Source organism: Balaenoptera musculus, chromosome 3 (genome assembly GCF_009873245.2).
Source record: "Balaenoptera musculus isolate JJ_BM4_2016_0621 chromosome 3, mBalMus1.pri.v3, whole genome shotgun sequence".
Taxonomy (NCBI): domain Eukaryota; kingdom Metazoa; phylum Chordata; class Mammalia; order Artiodactyla; family Balaenopteridae; genus Balaenoptera; species Balaenoptera musculus.
The window spans coordinates 135,687,759-135,709,503 of record NC_045787.1 but is presented as its reverse complement, the minus strand read 5'-3'; the positions used below and the strand labels follow the sequence as shown (position 1 = coordinate 135,709,503).

Genomic DNA, 21,745 nt, shown 5'->3' with positions numbered 1-21,745 from the left:
CTTCATCGCGGTGCGTGGGCCTCTCACTATCGCGGCCTCTCTTGTTGCGGAGCACAGGCTCCAGACGCGCAGGCTCAGTAATTGTGGCTCACAGGCCTAGTTGCTCCGCGGCATGTGGGATCTTCCCAGACCAGGGCTCGAACCCGTGTCCCCTGCATTGGCAGGCACACTCTCAACCACTGCGCCATCAGGGAAGCCCCAGAACTGGCTTTTAATGCATCCCAGAAGTTCTGGTATTTGTGTTTCCATTTTAATTTGTCTCTTTTTATTTCCCCTTTAGTTTCTTCCTTAATCTATTGGTTATTCAGGAGAGTGTTTTTTAATTTCCATATATTTTTTAATTTTCCAGTTTTCCTCTTGTTATTGAGCTCTAGTTTCATGGCATTGTGGTCAGAGAAGATATTTGGTATGATTTTAATCTTCCTGAATTTGCTAAGACTTGTTTTGTGGCCTAACATATGGTCTATCCTAGAAAATGTTCCACATACACTTCTGCCATTGTTGGATAGAATGTTCTATGTATGTTTGTTAGGTCCATTTGGTCTGTAGTGTTGTTCAAATCCTCTATTTCCTTTATGACTTTCTGTCTGGATGATCTGTCCATTTTTGAGAGTGGGATATTCAAGTCCCCAACTTTATCCTATTATGGTTTATTTCTCCTTTTAGCTCTGCTAGTTTGTGCTTTATATATCTACGTGCTCCACTGTTGGGTGCATAAATATTTATAACTGTTATATCTTCTTGATGTATCTACCACTTTACCATTATATAATGGCCTTCTTTGTCTCTTTTTAACACTCTTAGTTTGAAGTCTATTTTGTGTGATATAAATATAGCTACCCCTGCTTTTTGGGGGGGATGGGATTACCATTTGCTTGAAAGTTTGAAACGCCTTTTTCCATACCTTCATTCTCAGTCCATATGGGTCCTTATGGCTATAGTGAGTCTCTTATAGGCATCATAACATTGGCTCTTGTTGGTTTTATTCGTTCAGCCATTTCATGTCTTTTGATTGGAGAATTTAATCTGTTTACATTTAAACTAATTAATGATAGGGACTTAGTATTGTCATTTTATTCTTTGTTTTCTGGCCCTTTTGTGATCCATTGTTCCTTCTTTCTTTTTTTGCTGTCTTTGGTATTAGTTACTTTGACTTTCTCTCATGTTCCTTTGTGTAATTACTATAGATTTTTACCTGTACTTACTATGAATCCAGATGAGATCCACCTTGTGCAACTGGTTGATTTCTCTTCAATTATTTTAATCTATGGTTTCTCCTTCCATTTCAACCTCTTTTTTTAGGTTTTATGATTTATTTGTTGAAGAAACTGTATTGTTTGCCTGTAGCATTTCCCATAGTCTGGTTTGTTTTCTGATTGCACACCTGTGGCTGTTTAACATATTCCTCTGTCCTATATCTCCTATAAATTGATAGTTGGACCTTGAGGCTTTCTAGGTTCAAGTTTGATATTTTATCTATACCAACTTTTTTGAGGTGTAACTGACATATAATGTATACAACATAATGATTTGATATTTGTATATATTGCAAAATGATGACTACAGTAGATCTAGTTAACATCTGTCACCATACATAGTTACAAAATTTTTTTCTGGTGATGAGAACTTTTAAGATCTACTCTCTTAGCAACTTTCAAATGTACAGTATGGCATTACTAATTATAGTTACCATGTTGTATATCACATCCCTGTGACTCATTTTTTTTTAATTGTTTTTTTTTTTTAATTTTTATTTATTTATGGCTGTGTTGGGTCTTCGCTTTTCTGTGCGAGGGCTTTCTCTAGTTGCGGCGAGCGGGGGCCACTCTTCATCGCGGTGCGCAGGCCTCTCACTATCGCGGCCTCTCTTGTTGCGGAGCACAGGCTCCAGACGCGCAGGCTCAGTAGTTGTGGCTCACGGGCCTAGTTGCTCCGCGGCATGTGGGATCCTCCCGGACCAGGACTCGAACCCGTGTCCCCTGCATTGGCAGGCAGATTCTCAACCACTGCGCCACCAGGGAAGCCCTCATTTATTTTTTAACTGAAAGTTTGTATCTTTTGACTTTCTTCACCTGTTTGGTCCACCCAGCCCCTTCCTCTGGCAACCACCAATCTGTTCCCTGTACATGAGCTTGGCTTTTTGTCTTTTGGATTGTTTGTTTTTATTTTTTTTTATTCTGCTTATGATCATCTTTGTTTCATAAACACTTTAAAAACATTACTTAGATTTCACCAAAAAATTTTATTTATTTATTTTTGGCTGTGTTGGGTCTTCGTTGGTGCATGCGAGCTTTCTCTAGTTGTGGTGAGCGGAGGCTACTCTTCATTGCAGTGCACAGGCTTCTCACTGTGGCGGCTTCTTTGTTGTGGAGCACAGGCTCTAGGCGCGCGGGCTTCAGTAGCTGTGGCTCGCAGGCTCTAGAGCACAGGCTCAGTAGTTGTGGTGCATGGGCTTAGTTGCTCTGTGGCATGTGGGATCTTCCCAGACCAGGGCTCGAACCCATGTCCCCTGAATTGGCAGGCAGATTCTTAACCACTGTGTCACCAGGGAAGTCCCCAAAATTTACTGTTTCTCACAATAAAACATTGAGGTATTTAGAGCAAATGATATTCCTATTTACACAAATTTTTAGATCCACATATAGGTGAGATTATACAGTATTTGTCTTTCTTTATCTGACTTATTTCACTTAACATAATGCCCTCAAAGTCTATTCATGTTGTCACAAATGGCAAGATTTCATTCTTTTTTATGGCTGAATAATATTTCATTGATTGTATATCACATCATTTTTATCCATTCATCTGTCGATGGACACCTTGGTTGTTTCTATATCTTAGCTATTGTAAGTAATGCTGCAACGAGTATAGGGGTGCATGTATCTTTTCACTGTTGATGTTTTTGTTTCCTCCAGATAGATACCAAGAAGTGGAATTGCTGGGTCCTATGGTAGTTTTATTTTTAAGTTTTTGAGAAACCTCCATACTGTTTTCCATAATGGCTGCACCAGTTTACATTCCCACCAACAGCACACAAGCATTCCTTTCCTCCACATCCTCTTTTTGATGATAGCCATTCTGACAGGTGTGAGGTGATATCTCATCGTAGGTTTGATTTGCATTTCCCTGAAGATTAGTGATGCTGAGCATCTTTTCACATACCATTGGCCTTGTGTATGTCTTCCTTGGATAGATGTCTATTCAGTTCCTTTGCCCATTTTTTAATTGGGTTCTTTGGTTTTTGGCTGTCAAGTGGTATAAGTTCTTTATATACTTTGGACATTAGCCCCTTATCAGATATATGATTTGCAAATATTTTCTCTCATTCAGTAGGTTTCTTTATCATTTTATGGATGGTTTCCTTTGCTGTGCAGAAGCTTTTTAGTTTGATGTAGTCCCACTTGTTCCTTTTTGCTTTAGTTTCCTTTCCTTTGGGTGTCAAATTTAAAAAATCATTGCAATGACTGATGTTAAGGAGCTTATTGCCTGTGTTTTCTTCTAGGAGTTCTATGGTTTTAGGTCTTACATTCAAGCTTTTAATCCATTTGAGTTCATTTTTGTGAGTGGCATAGAGTGATACAATTTCTTTTTCTTTTCCTTTTCTTTTCTTTTCTTTTTTTCACATGTGGCTGTCCAGCTTTCCCAACCCATTTATTGAAGAGAGTGTCCTTTGCCCATTGTATATTCTTGGCTCCTTTGTCATAAATTAATAGACTATGTATGCTTGGGTTTATTTCTGGACTCCCTAATCTATTCCATTGATCTTTGTGTCTGTTTTCATGCCAGCACCATACTGTTTTGGTTACTATAGCTGTGCAATATAGTTTGAAATCTGAGCATGTGATGCTTCCAGCTTTGTTCTTCTTCTCAAGATAGCTTTGACAGTTCAGGGTTTTGTGGTTCCATACAGATTTTAGGAGTGTTTTTTCTATATCTGTGAAAAAATAGCATTGGAATTTTGATAGGGATTACATTGAATCTGTACTTTGCTTTGGGTAGTATGGACATTTTAACAATATTAATTCTTCTAATCCATGAGCATGGAGTATCTTTCCATTTATTTGTGTCTTCTCCAGTTTCTTTCATCACTTTCTTGTCATTTTCAGTGTACAGGTCTTTCACCTCCTTGGTTAAATTTATTCCTAAGTATTTTATTCTTTGACTTTTTTTTTTTAAGCAAGACAGCTTGATAGATGGTCTGTCTTCTTCTGTCTGGAGGTGACTAATGTCAGCTTGTCTATTCTTTTGTGATTTCAGCAGCATTGATGCTCATTGCCTAGATTCATTAGGTCATTAGGAATTGCAAAATGATATTTTAATTCTGTCATTGCTTCTTTATTACTTACCAGCTAGAATACTTTTATATAGAGATACTTTCTCATTAACTACTTGGTTATTTGAGGTACAGTTCAAATAAGAAAGAAAGGATAAATGCTTGATTCTTTCCCTTTATTTACCAGTTTTCAACATAATAAGTTGGCTCTCTCACATCCTCTATTGGTGGCAAATCAGTGTTTTTAAATACCATTATGAACTCACAGGCTGAAATACCTCTAATACATCCATTGAAGTTATTATCTTTCCTAATAGTCACATTGTCTCATCTTTGGTCAGTGGAAGCTTCTTCAAGCTGATTCCCAAATTCTTTTGACTTGGCCCTAGTAGATTTTATTTCCTTCCTTGCTATCTGGTGTGATAAAATCGCCTGGTCTTCTATTGTTCATTTCTTGCTCCAGCCGTTTCTTCAAGGAGCCCTGATTCCTTGTAATGAGAAATAATATTTCAAGGCCACAAACCAGGCACTAGCACTTCTCTTTGCTACTGAGTTGGTCATTGTTTCTTGGAATTTTCAGAGGACAAGCCAGTACATACATGGTTTTTTTTAAAAGATACAATGTATCTTTCCTTCATTTCAACACTCCTGTATCTCAGGATTTAAAAGAAGCTGTGGAGAATCCCCAAAGGTGACACACATAGTTAAGAATTTAATGTAGAAGGAACAGCCATAATAACAATGCCTCATGTTTCTAAAGCGGCGTTCCAAATAAAAATGTATGGCATCTCGGCGTTTTGTCTCCTCTATCCTCACGACATCTCTCTGAGAAACTGAGGCTTCACTTGCTCTGTTTTACACACGGGAGAGATGGAGCCACGAGGAAGTGTGAGCTGGAACAGAATTGGGACTAAAATCCTTCTTCTCCCACCCCTCTCTCCTATTTGTCCATGTGGCAAATGCAGGATTTTTATAGTTTTTGGATTCTGTTCCCCACTGAATTGCCACATAATTGGCAGGCTGTGTCCCCATGCCTGCCTCACTTGGAACTCTCTGGAATCCTCAGTGAATGTACAAAGTGCCTCAGCTAACACAAGCTGTTGCCTCCAGAATCTCCTTATAAATGAGCCACAAAGCTTCCATAGGTCTTTCTCCTAGTGAGTGAAAATAAATAACGCAAAATAATAGCGAATGCAGGCCGTGAACAGCAGGCTGAGGGAAACGGTCTCCTGTCCGTCTCTAAAGGAGCGTTGTATTCAGTTTCTAAATGATTCATCTCTTCCCTCCCCATCACTGGGGTCATTTTTGAAAGCCAACTGTTCATTGGAAAGGTCTTTCCATCCCCACAGACTACTACTGTGTAAAGTTTCAAGGTTGAGTTCAGCTTGAAATTTGAATTTAATATTGTATGGAATCACAAGGAGAAAAGCAATCAGCCTGTCTCGAGTGAGTTTTTTGAGCTGAATCTGTATTACCGTGAGCACAAGTTTCTCATTCCTGCTGGAGGGCTCTGGAGTAATCAAGTAAACTCTCTCATCTCCCACTCTGCCCCACCCCCTTTTATCTTTCAGTGTCTGTCGGGTTTGAATATGAGACCTGCCCCAGTCTCATCCTGTGGGAGAAAAGGACAGCCCTCCTTCAGGGATTTGAGCTGGACCCTTCCAGCCTCGGGGGCTGGTCCCTGGACAAACATCACATCCTCAACGTTAAAAGTGGTATGTGAGCACATTTCCTTTTCCCAAACACGGCCTAGTCTTGCCTCTGGAACCTTCTCTCCAGCCTTGACATTTAAGTGGTAGCCCCCTCCCCTTCCCGCAGCTCTTTTTCATCAAATGACCAAAATACTCGTAGGTTTTACCACCTTCTCCTTTTAAATGTCAAGGAATGTTGAGCTGGTTTTTCCAGACCATCCACCTTAGTGTACCTCACAATTCTTCTTCAGTGATCTCTACAAATGTTGTCTTACCCCGTACCACGGCCTTGGGGGTTACCTATCCTATTACAGCTCTCTCAGCATCATGAGGAAGTTGGGGAGCTCCCCAAAGTTGCCGTTTCCTACTGTTTCTCTTCCCTCTGTCACTTCCCCTCATCCTCAGTAAGCCGATAGAAGCGTCCTCCCCAGAGGGCTGCAGTAACTGCCCCCGTTTACTGCCCCTGCCCCAGGAATCCTACACAAGGGCACTGGGGAGAACCAGTTCCTGACCCAGCAGCCCGCCATCATCACCAGCATCATGGGCAACGGCCGCCGCCGGAGCATTTCCTGTCCTAGCTGCAACGGCCTTGCTGAAGGCAACAAGCTGCTAGCCCCAGTAGCTCTGGCTGTTGGAGTCGATGGGAGCCTCTTCGTTGGTGACTTCAATTACATCCGGCGCATCTTTCCCTCCCGAAACGTGACCAGCATCTTGGAGTTACGGTAAGTGACTGCACAGAAAACCTTCTTTTACCCTATTGCTCCCACTGCTACAGAACTTCCCTGGGTAAATGGTGGCCGCATGCGGGGTTCTTCAGAGAATACAGATTCTGTGTGATGGGCTGAGGTTTAAAACCTAGGCCTGGAATCAGATAAGGACTAGGGGAAATGCTTTGTGTATCTATAAAACACTGCATGTGTATTTAGTACAGTTGTCGACACCTGCCTTACGGCAAAGGAGAATGCCTTCAGTCATGGTGCTGGGGGTGGGACCTGGGTCGCCGTATTGTATAAAACCTTCACATGTGAATCTGATACATACCAAATAGTGAAAGGACCACTACTTTAAGCTGATGGTCCATTTCACGGGTTTCTAAAGTGGCACTTCTTAAAAATACAGATTCCTGGAGCCCACCCCCGGAGGCACTGGTTCAGTAAGTCTGGAGAAGGGCCAAGGCATCTTTTCTCTTTGACAGGCTCTGTAGAAGATTCTGATGCACGTCAAAGTTTAAGAACCTCTAACATTCATTTATTAATTCAGACATTTATATTGAGCACCTCTACGTGCTAGCTCTCTATGAATTTTCTGGATCTGTGCACATTTACTAGGATCTGACTTAGAAGTACTGCATAGGCCTTGCTAGGTAACTTCTGGCCACCCCTTGGGAGATTCCTCCTGGCCATTGCTAGCTACTGAGTCTGAAGTCCAGGTCTCTGTGCTGGACAAAAGCTCTTTGAAGCTCTCTTTTCAGGAAAGTTGATTCCAGGCCTTCAAACCTAGAGAGGGATCTGTAAGTAGAGGGAGAAATGCAGTCTATAAATAAGGGAAATAATTCATTCAACAAGGCCAATATATACTATGTGCAGAACTGTCTGGTGAAGGGAAAAAAAACAAAACAAAACAAAACAAACAGGGGAACAAGCAAAGCCTCAATTGTGCTTGTGGTCTGATAGGGAACTTCAAACTAAATCATGTGGACAAATTAAAAAATTTTCAAGAAGCACTAAATGCCATAAGGAAACTCTAACGGGGTAAGAAATAGGAACCGTGGTGGTGGGAAGGAGGGAGAAGGAAGCTTCGTAAGATAAAGTAGTCAGAGAAACCTCTCATACTAGGTGATATTTGAGGTGGGACCTGAATGATGAGATCAGCCACGTGAAGACCTGGGGAAGAGTATCCCAGGCAGAGAAAAGTTATGCAAAAGCCCTAATATCAGCAAATAGCCTGCTTACTTAAGGGACTGATGGAAGTCCAGTATGGACTTCTGAGAGTGTCTCAGAGTGGGGCAGAGAGGTAGATAGGGGACCAGTGCTTCAGGATCTGAATGACCATGTTGACATGTGTGAATCATATTCTGCTTTTAAATTTATTTTATTGAAGTATAGTTGATTTACTGTGTTGTGTTAATTTCTGCTGTACAGCAAAGTGATTCAGTTGTACATACACATGCATTCTTTTTCATTTTCTTTTCCATTATGTAATGCACAGCCATTGGAATTTGAAGTAGGAAGGGGGGTAGAGCTGACATGATCTGATTTGCATTTTTTAAAGAGGACTCTGGCTATTGGGTGAAGAATGGACTGTCGGGGTGTAAGACTACAGGGGAGCTGTAGCAATTGTCCAGGATTTGGGTGATGGTGAGACGGGCTAGGGTGGTAGCGGGGGAGATGGGGCGCTTCCAATTGGGATATATTTTCGAAGTAAATCTGATAGGAATTGTGTTTATAGGGTGTAAAAAAAATTAGGGAAAAAAAGAGAGAGGAGAGAAGAATCAAGGGTGATGCTAGGATTTTGACCTGAGCAGCCAAATGGGCGGTGGTGTTTTCTGAGGCAGCTTCAGCTGCCAAGTGAAGGACTTAGAAGAAGTCACAGGCTGCACCTACATTTTGTGTCTCTGAGGCCCCTCCTGGGGGAGAGATTAGTTCTCTGACCACCAGAAAGTGATGCTGAGGAGCTGAGACTCTGCCGGGCACTGGGAGGGGTAAAAGGAGAGAAGAAAACCCAGCTCCACCCAAGAAGGTTCCAGCCTCAGTGATCAGTGATCCAGGAGGTGTTTACCAAGGATTAGGGTGGGTCAGGCCCGTGCTGGGCTCTGAGGGTCCAAAAGGGGATGAAACCCAGGCTCAAAGAGCACCCATTCGAGGGTGAGAGATGGGGACCTGGGCAAGGAAAGGCAATTCAAGCTGAGTGTTCTAGAAGAGCCAACAACCAACCATCATGGAAACACAGAGGGTGGGAGGCCATGGGGTAGAGTAAGAGGGTGTAATCACCGAAAGGCGAACAGTGAGAGGAAGAAGGGCACAAAGTGGAAGAGGCTGGATAATCCTCAGGCTGTCAGAATGACAATCAGACAAGCTACCCTCCTAGAGCTCCCCAACTAGGTCCCTTTCCCAATATGTTTACTTCCTTTTTTACCCTAGTAAAGCATCTTCTTTGTAGGCATCCTCTGGGCAGTGGAGAGCCGTGAAAGCAGGCAGGGAAAGGGGTGGAGCTAGCGCTGGGCTTTTCCATGAGGGCTGCATGACTTCGTCTGGCATTTGTCACCCTCCACATCTGGCCCTTGCTTCTTTGTCACCTCTCTTCCTGCTCAGAGCCACATCAGCCCTTGCCTGCCCATCCCCGCCTCCACACCTTGACTCACTCTACTTAAAATACCTTCTCTACCTCATCTCCCTCATCAGTTCCATCTTTAAGACTGGGCTCTTCCATGAAGCCCAGTTTCCCCACCAGAAATAATTCTCTCCCTCCCCTGGGCCACTTAACTCTAATTTTCCACAAAGGTGACACCATTGACTGCCTTGTTTTTTAGCTATTTCTGAAAGTCTGTAGGGCCCCAGGGTGTGAACTTCTGTAGAGCCGGCACCTTTGACATCTTTGCCCCTTGATGCCCAGAGCGGTGCCTGGCCCACAGGAGGGGGTCAAGACATGTTGCTTGAGTTAAAGGGGACAAAGACCAGCATCCACCCTTTGGTTGGAGTTTGTCCCGGATTCCACGTCTGTGAAGTTGCAGGGGCCACAACATCAATGGCACAAGCTGAGGGCCCACGTGGTGACATTGAGGACAGCTGCGGAGAAGTGTAACTGTCAATTTCCCTTCACGGCTGTGTGATTTTTTTTTTTTCCTTTTTAACCGCCTTTGGACTTGCTCTTGTTTTATCAGCCAGGTATCCAGGCGATTAGAAGTTAAGCTTTAACAAGAACACTGGTTTGATTCTTCTTTTCTTCCCACTACATACCTGAAAACAAAGGGATGTCAATCCCCTCTCTTCAAAACAGTAACCAGCAAAGGGTGGGGAGGTGGGGGGGGCGTGGGCGGGCAGGGAGAGACCTGTCGTGCTTCTGTCTTTTCTCCATTGTGAGTTGGCAGCTGAATGATCCAGTTTCGGGAGTCAGTGCCCATCCCTGTCTCACTTACCCAACCCAGAGCTGAGCCTCCGAACCCGAATTTTATTTAAATGTTCGCTCTCCTTCTTCCTTGCTTCTTCCTTTGCCTATCCAAAACATGCAGGGGCAGAGTTCTATGTGCTTGAAAAACTTCTGATGGTAGAAGAAGCCTTATTCCTAGGTAAACCGGTTATCACCTGCCAGCTCCAATTCCACAGGCATTCAAAACATTTTCAACACCCACCTCCCCAGAAAGCCTGATACCCCACCTCTAGGAGCCCATTTCCCTTCTCATAACTATCACCCTCTTCAGATGGTCCTTGGAAAACCCAGGCCCTGGGGAGTAGAGTAAATCTGTCAGTCACTCACATCTTAGGGTGAACTTCGGTCAGCGAAAAAGCTTTCCTTTCTCCCCCATTTGAGACTATCTCAAGACCTGAACCCCAGTGTGAGGCAGTAAATGATAACGGACAGGACAGTGTCTCTCTGCCTTTTCTTAACTTGGCCCCTTTCCATAAACATAAGAATCTCACACTTTCCTTCATGTTTGAAATTCTAATTTTTTTTTCATTTTCCCATTATAAAATTATATTATGATATGAACTATGCTTTTTTTCCAAGTAAAACATTTCCCCATGCTGAGATTCTGACGGTGCTATTGGGGTAGGTCAGCAGCATCATTGCACCAGGGAGGATGTTTAGGGGAGGGAATGGTCCAGCCCAAATGTGTGAGTGCTAGAGAGGGAAGAGACGCGAGAAAAGTGGGAGCCTAGGAAGGCGGGCAAGGGCAGCAGAAATTGAAAGTAAGCTTCACCAAAGGCCAGCTTTGCCTGAGAGTACAGCTCCAACAGACCCTGCTTAATGCCAACGTAGAAAGTTAGGGAGGAGAATGAGATTGTAGTCAGAGAGGAATGCTTTCTCTGTGAGGTCAGGGTATAAACATGGAGGTCAGGAAACAAAATATAACACAGCACCTACCCAGAGTAACAATGACAACAATATTTCCATAAAATTTTGGACAGTTCTTGGCACTGTGTTCAAAGCTCTTTCACCAAGGAGGTACACAGGTTTCATGGGGCCTGAATCTTACGCAATTTTGGAATGAAACTATTATTTAGGATAAGAAAAGAAACCAAAACAAATTGCAAATTTTGAAAGTCTGACAATTAGTGCAAACATCACAAAATCCAGACAAATAACCTAAAATTTGTTGTTAATTAACTATTATACTTCCATGATATATGACTTCTCCATTGAGCACGCCACTTTCTGTAATGATGCTAGGTGAGTTGGCACAACAGGGCAGGAGGATTCCTGAAAGCCGTGAGTACCAGAATGGCTAGCAACCATCTAAAAGATGGTAGAAGGACCATGTATGAGCCGCATAAGCACATCCGCCTAAAACTGAACTACATGTATCTCAACTCACTTCTCCTTAGTTAGAACTAAAACATACAAACAAAAACTGTGGCAGCTCCAACTCCACCCTGTTCTGTGGCACAGAGGGATAGAATTGGAATGAAAAGAGACAACAGTCTCAACTTATTGCAGCTCTGTGATTCTGAGCAGGACGTGAGGGGATTGGAACTCATCCAAGGCAGGGTCTGGCAGCGCTAAGGGAAGCAGCCTATTCCTTCCTCCACTCAAGAACCCATTTTTCCAGCCCTTACTCTCTCCAGGGCTCTCTACTAAGAATCAGCCGTATGGAAATGAGTCAGTCATGTCCAGATTTACTTACTCACTTCTGTTCATGATGAAGTTAGGAAGACAAGCACACACACATAAATCACAAGACAGCCTGCTGAGAGCTCCCTGAGACAAGCGGAGAAGGCTTGGAGAGACCCTGAAGGCTTTGCAGGGGAGTCATTGAGACTCCACAGTGTGAAGAGCTAATCCATCTCAATTCTCGAATATGAGACACCACTTTTTCCTCAAAGGGTTGGTTTCTTTGAGGCCATGGATGCAAAGCCTAGGCCTGTCCCTTGTAAGTAGGGCACCTATGCTCTTCTGTTGGGTTGGCCCAAAAGTTCATTTGGCTTTAAGAAAAATAAAAGACCTTTTTCATTTTCACCAAGAACTTTATTGAACAAAGGATTCATTAACTGAACGAACATTTTGGCCAACCCAATACATAGACTGACTCACTGGTGCTCTTATTTGGGTTTGTTGCCTGCTAAACACCCACTCTGCTAATGGCCTTGGTCTGGAATAGCGGTGACCTCAGCCTTTCTCCAAAGTTCAGATCTACATGATCATTCGGACTCTGCAGTCTCAGTGACTTAGTCCCCCCTTCCTTCTCCTTCCCCCAACACAGATATTATATTAATCAACTTAAAGCAGATGTTCTTAGCAAAGAAGTAGGTCAGGTCAGCAGACCCAAATCCCAACCAGTCTTTTCACAAAATCTTGACTTAAAAAAAAAGTGGAATTGATATTGCAATAATTAAGAGCCAAATATGACTACCACTGGTGGCAGATAACATTTCACTTTCATTAAGCAATATAAAATAGATGCGAGAATTCCTGGCTGCCACCCTGACATGCCAGGCTTTACAGAATGAATCTTAAATTGCACTATGTCAGTCAGAGCTCAGGAGTTATCAGCATCATTTAATTAACTTTTTTTTTTTTTTTTGCAAAAACTAACATGTTGGAATAAAATATAAAAATGTAATCCCTGTGCAAACCCACCACTAATGATGGCCCCCGGCAGAGACCTGAGCTGCACCCAGGCAGGAATCAGGGCATTAAACCCTCTTTGTTCCTTCCCAGAAGCCTCCTCCCTTAGCTAGAAGGGAAAGAGGGGTCAGGGGTTTCTTCCACGTTGGCCTAGGAGTGGGGAGCACTTCTCTATTTAAGGCCCTAGCCTCTCTCCTCTTCTCCTTAATGCTCTTAAAATTCAGCCACTCTTCTGTTGAAACTGACGTGTATTTTTATTCTTAAAAGAAAACAGAAGCAACACTTTGACTAGTTTTCCGAAAAAGAATGTTAACTGGAGTCTTTGGCTCCAATTATGCGAGGATGGTATCGCCTGTGAGTTTCACTGATGGGTGTTATCTGTAAGAAAGAATGCATACTTGGGGGCCCACGCGTGCGAGGGAGATGGGCAGAGGGGAGGGGGCAAGGAACAGAGCGAGGAAATGGTTAAGACTCTCAGGGTTCAACAGGGTGTTTGGCAAATGCAATTGGCTGTGGGCAGGGCCGCTCTCTCTCGGGTGGTACAGACTCTGTAATGCACCAATGACAAATAGGTGGTACAGGCGTCACCACACCCAAGGTGGATGTTCCAAAGGCGTCACAGCACTCTTGACGGCTGAGCTTGAATTTGGCTTCAGGATCCTTTCACTCCCGCCCTCCCAGCAGCCATTACCAATCGATAGGTGTTGGCACTCAAGAGGTAACCTGTGTGCCATCCCTTCATTAGCCAGTTTCACCTGTTGCCACCTGTGTCACGTGATGCCACATTGCTGGTCAGAGAATTCAGGCGTTCTTGTCTAGATTCTCCAATGGCCGGGAGGAATCCAGGGTCAGGGGAGCTTCCCAAATAATTGTGCTGGGAGCTGTCAGCTAGAAGGGAAAAAAAAAGAAAAAGAGTGCCTTTTGGGGGGCCCCATTATTCAAGAAACGAAAATGTTATGTTTGCTTTATCATCAATTCTTCCGCTAACTGTTTGTTCTTTTTCCTTCTGTTTTCTTTCTCTAAAGAAATAAAGAGTTTAAACATAGGTAAGATGAAGAAGTCTTTCCCGTATAATTTGATATGGTTCGTTTGCTTCCTTGTGTTTGCTTTTTGTTTTGTGCTTTCTTGTGTAATGTTGTATATTTTTATGTACCAAATATAGTAACTTTTTTATGTGCTAATTGTGTGTGGTGGATATGATAAGCTTTAGCAATTATGAAATTCAGTCAAAAAGGAACCAAATAAGCTGACAGTAATTAGAATTTCCGGAAGATGCAAGTGCGAGGTAATGAACCCTCAGCAAACTTTCATCCCGACCGCTCAGTGTGGTTCATAATTGGGCTAAACAGTTGAGGCAAACTTCTGGCTTTTGTAAATGCTGGACTGGGTTCACAAAAGCTTTAATGAACTGGAAACGGGTCAAAAACTCATTTTCAAACTCCTTAATGATTTTTTTTTCCCCTGGATATATGGTCACTTTAAAAAAGAAAAAAAAAAAAAAAAAAAAGTTAATTGCCAATCTGCTGGTCAGAATGAATCCAACAGTCAGGTGCATTGGAAATTGTCTTGGAATTCAATCACTTTTAAGTATTATGAAGGGTGTGGACCGAGTACTTTTTGTCTAAGTAGGCTTTGTCATTCAACTGCTCTGAGATTATCACCTAAACCATATTGGTCCAATTCACATATATGTGCATGTTGCTCTGGGGAGCTTCCTGTTACAACGGTTAGGAAAACTCCAGGTTGCACTAAAATAGAAGAAAAGTGACCTTCTTTTTATTTGGAAGAGGAGGAAAAAAACAAAGCAATGTATTTTAATACTCAAGGGAATCCTTCTCTTCACTCCTTGAAATGAAATGTTGGCAGAGGCTCCTGCGTGATGTTAGGTCAAAATTAGACAAAGAATAAAGTTGTACAAGATCATCAAAGTCAGTGCAAAAGCCACCCGTAGGAGTCCTCTGCCTCCTGCATCTCAGGCACGCCCAAATTGGCTGGTTTTAGACACCCACAATGGGCCAAATTTTTTAAAAAGCAGCAGCGCCCCGGAAGGACACCCCCTTCAAACGTCCAGACTCCATCTGACCTTTGCCGTAGCCCCAGTGTGAAAGCACGGCCATCCATCTCGCTGAGCTCCTCTGCAAGAATGTTGATGGAAATGAGTTATGAGGCCATGGGGAAGAATGGGCTCCCAGCAAGAACTGACCCCGCCCCCTCAACTGGCTGCTCTTCTGCCAGAGATTTTGAAAAGCCTCCTTGAATTGGGCTCCCTAGAAAGTCCAGAATTAATTATCTTGCTCACAGACAGGCACAGATGTGCAATGCCCTGATTCTTCTGATGATGGCACCAGCTCCTGTGTGGTCAGTAACAAAGTACAGCGTCTAATTAGAAAATGGCATGAATTTTTTCCCTTTCTGCCCTAATTTGTTTTGCACGTATGGATAGTCTCTCAAGACTTAGTAGCCAAAAAAAGAAGACGAAGGAAGGAAGGAAAGGAACCCAGGTAGCCTACTCTCCCAGACCTGTTATCTAGGCTGGAATTTTAGAAAGACCTTGACTTCTAGTTGGTATGTCTTAATAGCAACCTGAGGAGAGGCTGGAATTAAAGACCGTCTCGACGCACAAACTGTTCCTAAAAATGGCTTTCTTGTTCTTTTCTTCCTTCACTCAGGGAAGGACCCAAATGGTGGTGTTTTCATTAGTAATTTACCAGCTACTGTCTACAGGACAGATGTATCCAACACTACCATCGCCCTCACCTTCCCTTCACCTTTCCCAGCTCCTCTCTTCCCATAATTCTAAACTACAGTTGAAAAATAACTGAAAAAAAAAAAAAAGACCTGTGCTCGTTTTAGGCATGTGGCACCAAAACCTAGTCTCCCACACTAGGACAGAGAGGCGTCTGCTGCTTGCATCCTAGGGGCAGTGATACTGATCACCGATGTGGGAATAGCACGAGTACCCATTCTGGTCTCAACCTCCAGCCAGTGACAGACACTGCAGAGGGAAGAAAATGTAGGGTTTGAGCCAAAAGGGACATGAGTGATGCTCTGATTTGACTTCTTTATTACCCCAATAAGGAATCTAGGACCCATCGTGGCCAAAAGACTTCCCTAGGTTCGCCAGCTGGGTCCAAGTTGAGTTTAGAGTTTCCTGTGTCTTAGTCCTGAGCCAAGTTTACAGATCTTACCCTGTCCTCGTCAGCAACACATAGGACAGCTGGACGCACGGCAGAGAAAGAGATCCAGGTCTCTGAGGCTTCATGCTCTCCTAATTCATTTCTCCCACCCTGAGGTATCTCTCTCCTAGTGTGTCTTAGGTCCTGGCAGATCCTGGGCCGTGCCTGTGACCTCACTGTTTTACCCAAGATTTGAAAACTACATCTCCTTCCTTTACAGTTCAGATTCTGGACATGATATCGGCAAGATATCACATGTCATCACACAAGATACCAACTTTGTTCATATCCACACCGAGGAACAGTAGAGAAGATCTGAGGCTGAGGGCTGGGGATGGCTCTGGGGAGCCTCCCATCACGAAGTTAGGAAAACTCCAGGTTGCCCCAGTATTCATGATCTAGTACCTTGGAGGCACTGAGGAAGCATAGATTAAAAAGAGGACATTGTCCCGTGGAAGTGTTCCTCAGCCCCACTTGCGAACATAGTAAACCCACGGGGGAAAGAAAGGAGGCTGGCAACCACAAAACACAAACACAAAAGCAGTATCAGAGTGAGATCTTGCGCAACAGCTAAATGAAGCAATGGTATTCTAGCATGAAGGGAAGCGATGAATTCTCTGATAGCGTGAGGAGCTTAAGTCCAATTAGAAGCAGCTAAGAGCCATGATATGTTAGAACACTAACTTATTGCGTTAGATTCTTTCCAGTTCACTAAAGTGGAAAGGCAGCAGAGGTGGGTAGAGTCTTGCTGGGATTTCTGTCCTCTCTTTGACCCAGGAGGCCAGCTGCATAGCCCCTTCTCATTCCTCTGTGTGCTTCTTCTCCTAAAGCAACAACCCAGCACACAAGTACTATCTGGCGGTGGACCCCGTGTCCGGCTCTCTCTACGTGTCTGACACCAACAGTCGGCGAATCTACCGAGTCAAGTCTCTGAGCGGAGCTAAAGACCTGGCTGGGAATTCAGAAGTCGTGGCAGGGACGGGAGAGCAATGCTTGCCCTTCGACGAAGCCCGCTGCGGGGACGGAGGCAAGGCTGTGGATGCCACCCTGATGAGCCCTCGAGGTAAAGGCTGCAGAGGAAGAAAGCCCTTCCCCAAAGAGAGCTTGCCACACGCATGGCTCCCTCCCTGTTGGAACTGAACTAAGCCCAGGCAGTCCCAAACGCAGCTTCCCCTACAATAATTTAACTCTGCTAGATGGCTTGGTGTGTGGGTGAAATGTTTCTTAAAGAAACCGGATTTATTTATTTGAAGTAGACTTCATCACGCGCAACTGTCTTTAGGCTACAAATGGAAAGTGGGGTGGATTGCTCCTGGAGATGGCAGGCTGCCGCCAGTCACAGAGAGTCAGAAGGAAATGTTCGCTCTCCGCGAGCCAGAGTGCCAGCTGTGTGGGCTGCAGACAGAACAGAGCCCGGTAGGAGGGCCTCCAACCACTCCGCAGCTGTTGTGTTAGATAATAGTGTACCTAAAGTCAAAAGCGCAGTACCTGACATTTTGCAAATGCCCCATAATGGTAGCAATTAAGAACGGGTATCATTTCCAAGGGCCTGGATTTGGTGGGGGGTGGGGGGGGAGCGGTTCTTGGCCCTGATGGATCTCTGTTTGAAAAGGACTAACTGAAGGTTAAGGGCATGTTAAAAGAAAAAAAAAAGAAGGAAAGAAGGTTAAGGACCTGTCATTTGAAGGGCCAGTTCTTGTTAGCATTTTTAGCTATGCTGAAAGCACACAGCAGCATGAAATAAGGATGGGGAGCCTTGGGCTTGCGCACTGGGGTGAAAATGCGAAAGCAATAGAAGCTGCTGTCTGCCTCTTACCAAGGGAGTGCTAGGACCAGCATTCCCCCCGGAGTATCGATGGAGTCAAGGCTTCATTGGGAATACTTCCTGGGGGATATAGGTTGACTTAGGAGTTTGTGACTGCAAGGGTCGTTGTTCCCCAGCCTTATTGTTGCAGTCAGTTGTGAAGGGTATTCAAGTAATTTACTACCAATAATTTTTTAAGCAGTGAACTTGGGAAATAACATCTTTTCTAAAAAGAGCAGATGCAAAATGATCTCCCCATTCCCTCATTTGCAGCCTCAGTTCATTTGCAGCCCAAGCTTCGTTCTTTGGCTGCGTGGTGAAGCAACCAGCACCCCAGGAATTAGGCAGATCTAGCACAGTGCCCCTGAGAAAGGGTATCACCTTAAAAGATTGAGAGCCGCAGCTCTCAGTGTGGTACTCCAGTCAGGTCCCTAATCCAAGAAGGTAATGCCCGGTAGGGCATCCCTACCCCCAACCCCATCCTACCAGCCCTGCTCTTTGCCAAGAGACGCATTCCCACTGTTTTTGTCTTGCTCAGGTATTGCAGTTGACAAGAACGGGCTCATGTACTTTGTCGACGCCACCATGATCCGCAAGGTTGACCAGAATGGAATCATCTCCACCTTGCTGGGCTCCAATGACCTCACTGCTGTCCGGCCACTGAGCTGTGACTCCAGCATGGACGTGGCCCAGGTGGGACTCTCTCTCTCTCTCTCTCATTTCTCATCACTACGCCACACCTGGTTCTGGGCCTGAAGTTCTCACCTGGGGCCTGTTTGGGTTGGAAGTGCAGTGGGAGGAGGAGATATAGATACAGATCCCAGGTTTGTTTGCAGAAGGCTTAAGATGAACTAGACAGCAGGATGGAACGGAACATGTCAGATAGATATGAGAGAGAAGTAGAAAAAGAGAATGGGAGAGGGAAATTCTGCTCAGAAGAGTGGAGCTGGTGACACACTCCAGCCGTGGCAGATTATAGGGTAGGAGTTACTGTGTAATTACCTTTCTTCTTCATTATTATCGCAGGCTTGAGAATGTACCATACAGTATTACGTGTCAATCAGAACTTCCCTGTTAATCTGAAATGATTGCGTCCTCACTATATAAACCTTTACTTTGCGCAGTAGTGACTAAAGCAGATCCCTCTGCGATGTTCCCCCAAGTGACAGTCTTTTAGTCCAGGTTCTTACCTGTTGGCAGAGAACAGAGACTCACTCAAATGTACCACAGGAGAAACGGGACTTTATCCTTCTTTTTTTTAATTTTTATTGGAGTATAGTTGATTTACAGAAACGGGACTTGAATATAAGGGTCTTCAAACAACCTGGAGTCTATGTTTACTCTTCCAGAAGGGCCTTTTCCACCCTCGGTCAACTTCATTAATTTCAGCTCAAGTTCCTCAACTAACTGACCACTAGTTACTGAGGTTTTCATTTCAGATTCTGCAGAGAAGGGATGTGTTTGGTCCAGTTCACTTTTTCAAGCAAACACTCAGGTTGTAGTTCGCTGGCCAGCCCGTGCAGTGGCTGCCCTTGGGTCAGGGACACCTTCTAAACCGCGTGGCTCCTTGTCGTGAATCAGATAAAGATGCCTCCTCTAAATGAACCTAGCCTCCTCAGGCCCACAGCTTGGTGAGCGGAGTATGGGCTGCATTACACTAGCCCTCTGTGCTGTGAACCACCTGACTGTATGTGATGACTCTGACCCTGGTCCAATTATCTGGGGCTGTCAAGAGCATCATGGGTAGAACTGGTGACCTACTCTAGCCACAGCAGGTGACGGAGCAGGAGATGTCTGTTCCAAGTTACTTCTTCGCTATCGCGCACACCCAGCACAGGCAGTGAGCAAGTGGTTCCATGATGGGCGCATCTCGTACAGTGTGTTAGTAAAAAAAAAAAAAAAAAAGAGTAAGTCTTTTCTCCCAGTTGCATAAAATCAATAGAAGTGCCCTGCGTGGTTAAACACTGAGCACGTTAGAGGCTGTTCGTGAATTTGGTGCCATATCATCCACAGGTTCGGCTGGAATGGCCAACAGACCTTGCCATCAACCCCATGGACAACTCCCTGTATGTTCTAGAGAACAACGTCATCCTTCGCATCACCGAGAACCACCAAGTCAGCATCATTGCGGGACGCCCCATGCACTGCCAGGTTCCTGGCATTGACTACTCGCTCAGCAAACTAGCCATTCACTCTGCTCTGGAGTCCGCCAGTGCCATTGCCCTCTCTCACACTGGGGTCCTCTATATCACCGAGACAGACGAGAAGAAGATTAACCGTCTACGCCAGGTAACAACCAATGGGGAGATCTGCCTCTTAGCGGGGGCGGCCTCCGACTGCGACTGCAAAAACGATGTCAATTGCAACTGCTACTCAGGAGATGATGCCTACGCGACTGACGCCGTCTTGAACTCCCCGTCATCCTTAGCTGTAGCTCCCGATGGTACCATCTACGTCGCAGACCTCGGAAATATTCGGATCAGGGCGGTCAGCAAGAACAAGCCCGTTCTGAACGCTTTCAACCAGTATGAGGCTGCCTCCCCCGGAGAACAGGAGTTGTACGTCTTCAACGCCGACGGCATCCACCAGTACACTGTGAGCCTGGTGACGGGGGAGTACTTGTACAATTTCACGTATGGTGCCGACAATGATGTCACTGAGTTGATTGACAATAATGGAAATTCCCTGAAGATCCGTCGGGACAGCAGTGGCATGCCCCGCCACCTTCTCATGCCTGACCACCAGATCATCACTCTCACGGTGGGCACCAATGGAGGTCTCAAAGTCGTGTCCACGCAGAACTTGGAGCTTGGCCTCATGACCTACGATGGGAACACTGGCCTCCTAGCCACCAAGAGTGATGAAACCGGATGGACGACTTTCTATGAGTAAGTAGGTTTTTTAAGTGGTTCCTAAGAATACTCACCCTACCCTCGCTGGCATCAGGACTGGCCGTCCGTGTAGCTTTTAGAGGTGTTTACTCGTGTTGTCTTCCTAACTTGAACGCCCCAGGATACTCCTGTCCCCTGACTCCTAAATGATTTGCACTATTGGGTGTCTGGTGTTGAACATCCCCCCTACAAGAGTTGGGAATGCCTGTTGCCTGCTTGCCATTCCAATTTCAGGATATTGGACACGCACAGCGCCTGAGAGATCAAGTGTTGATTAACTTTGCTGATTATTCATGTTTGCCATGGGTCCGGAAATTAGAAACTAAAAGGCAAGATCCTGGTGGGGCTCCTGTAATTTGCCGATAGGTGCAGCAACACACTTGATTGCACAGACAGGTAGATAAACTCTGAATTTCCTCTTTAGCAGAAGCAGATCAATACAGATAAAGTGCTAGGTATATTAAAAGATGTGAGAGCTGGGCATATTTCCCCTAACAATTATCTCATACTTGATAGTCCCGCTGTTTGTTTTCCCAAAAAGCTGTTTTCCCTCGCTCCTACAGGCGGTTCTTGGTCCAGCTGCCTGCTGCTGCAGGTATTAACCAGTGGGATGCTGGCGGGAGGAAATTGCTAAGGCATGATTTGCTGGCCGATACAGGGATGGAATTTATAAGTATCTGGCTCTCCTTGTTGGTGAAGGATCCTGTTAACCACTCTATGTTTGGAGTCGTTGCTTGCTTTCCGTCTAGCTGCTGCTGCCAGCTGAGAATTTAGTGAGTTGGCAAGGTGTTGTCACAGAAGGAAAGAGGGGCAGGGGAGAGAACAGAAGACCTCATTGTTGATCGGTTTTACTTTCAGGGATGTGCACTTCCTGTTTGCATTCCGGAGGGTTTGGGAGAATGTAAAGGAAGCTGTTGCCACCTCCTGGAAACTGGCTGCACTGCAGAATTGCTTGCCCTTGCTCTCCTTCCTTCTTTGGGCCAAGCTGTCTTTCTCAGACTTCTGAAGCACCCTAATATCCTTCAGACCCTGGGACTTGATCACACTTTACCAGCCAGTGACTCTGTCCCTGAAGGCACCATCTAAGTGCCGTCTTTAGCTCTCACACCAAGTTAGGCTAAAGCTAC

General features: G+C 44.7%; 1 protein-coding gene across 1 annotated transcript in view; it reads left to right on the top strand.

Annotated features, from left to right (window-relative positions):
• The window catches only part of TENM2 (teneurin transmembrane protein 2), a 463,195-nt gene that overhangs the window by 377,934 nt on the left and 63,516 nt on the right, over window positions 1–21,745 (top strand). Inside the window, exons 17-22 of the mRNA XM_036847957.1 lie at window positions 5,845–5,988; window positions 6,437–6,686; window positions 13,773–13,793; window positions 16,754–16,986; window positions 18,266–18,420; window positions 19,741–20,615. Coding sequence (XP_036703852.1) covers window positions 5,845–5,988; window positions 6,437–6,686; window positions 13,773–13,793; window positions 16,754–16,986; window positions 18,266–18,420; window positions 19,741–20,615 — 1,678 coding nt within the window. The remainder of the gene's footprint in view (window positions 1–5,844; window positions 5,989–6,436; window positions 6,687–13,772; window positions 13,794–16,753; window positions 16,987–18,265; window positions 18,421–19,740; window positions 20,616–21,745) is intronic.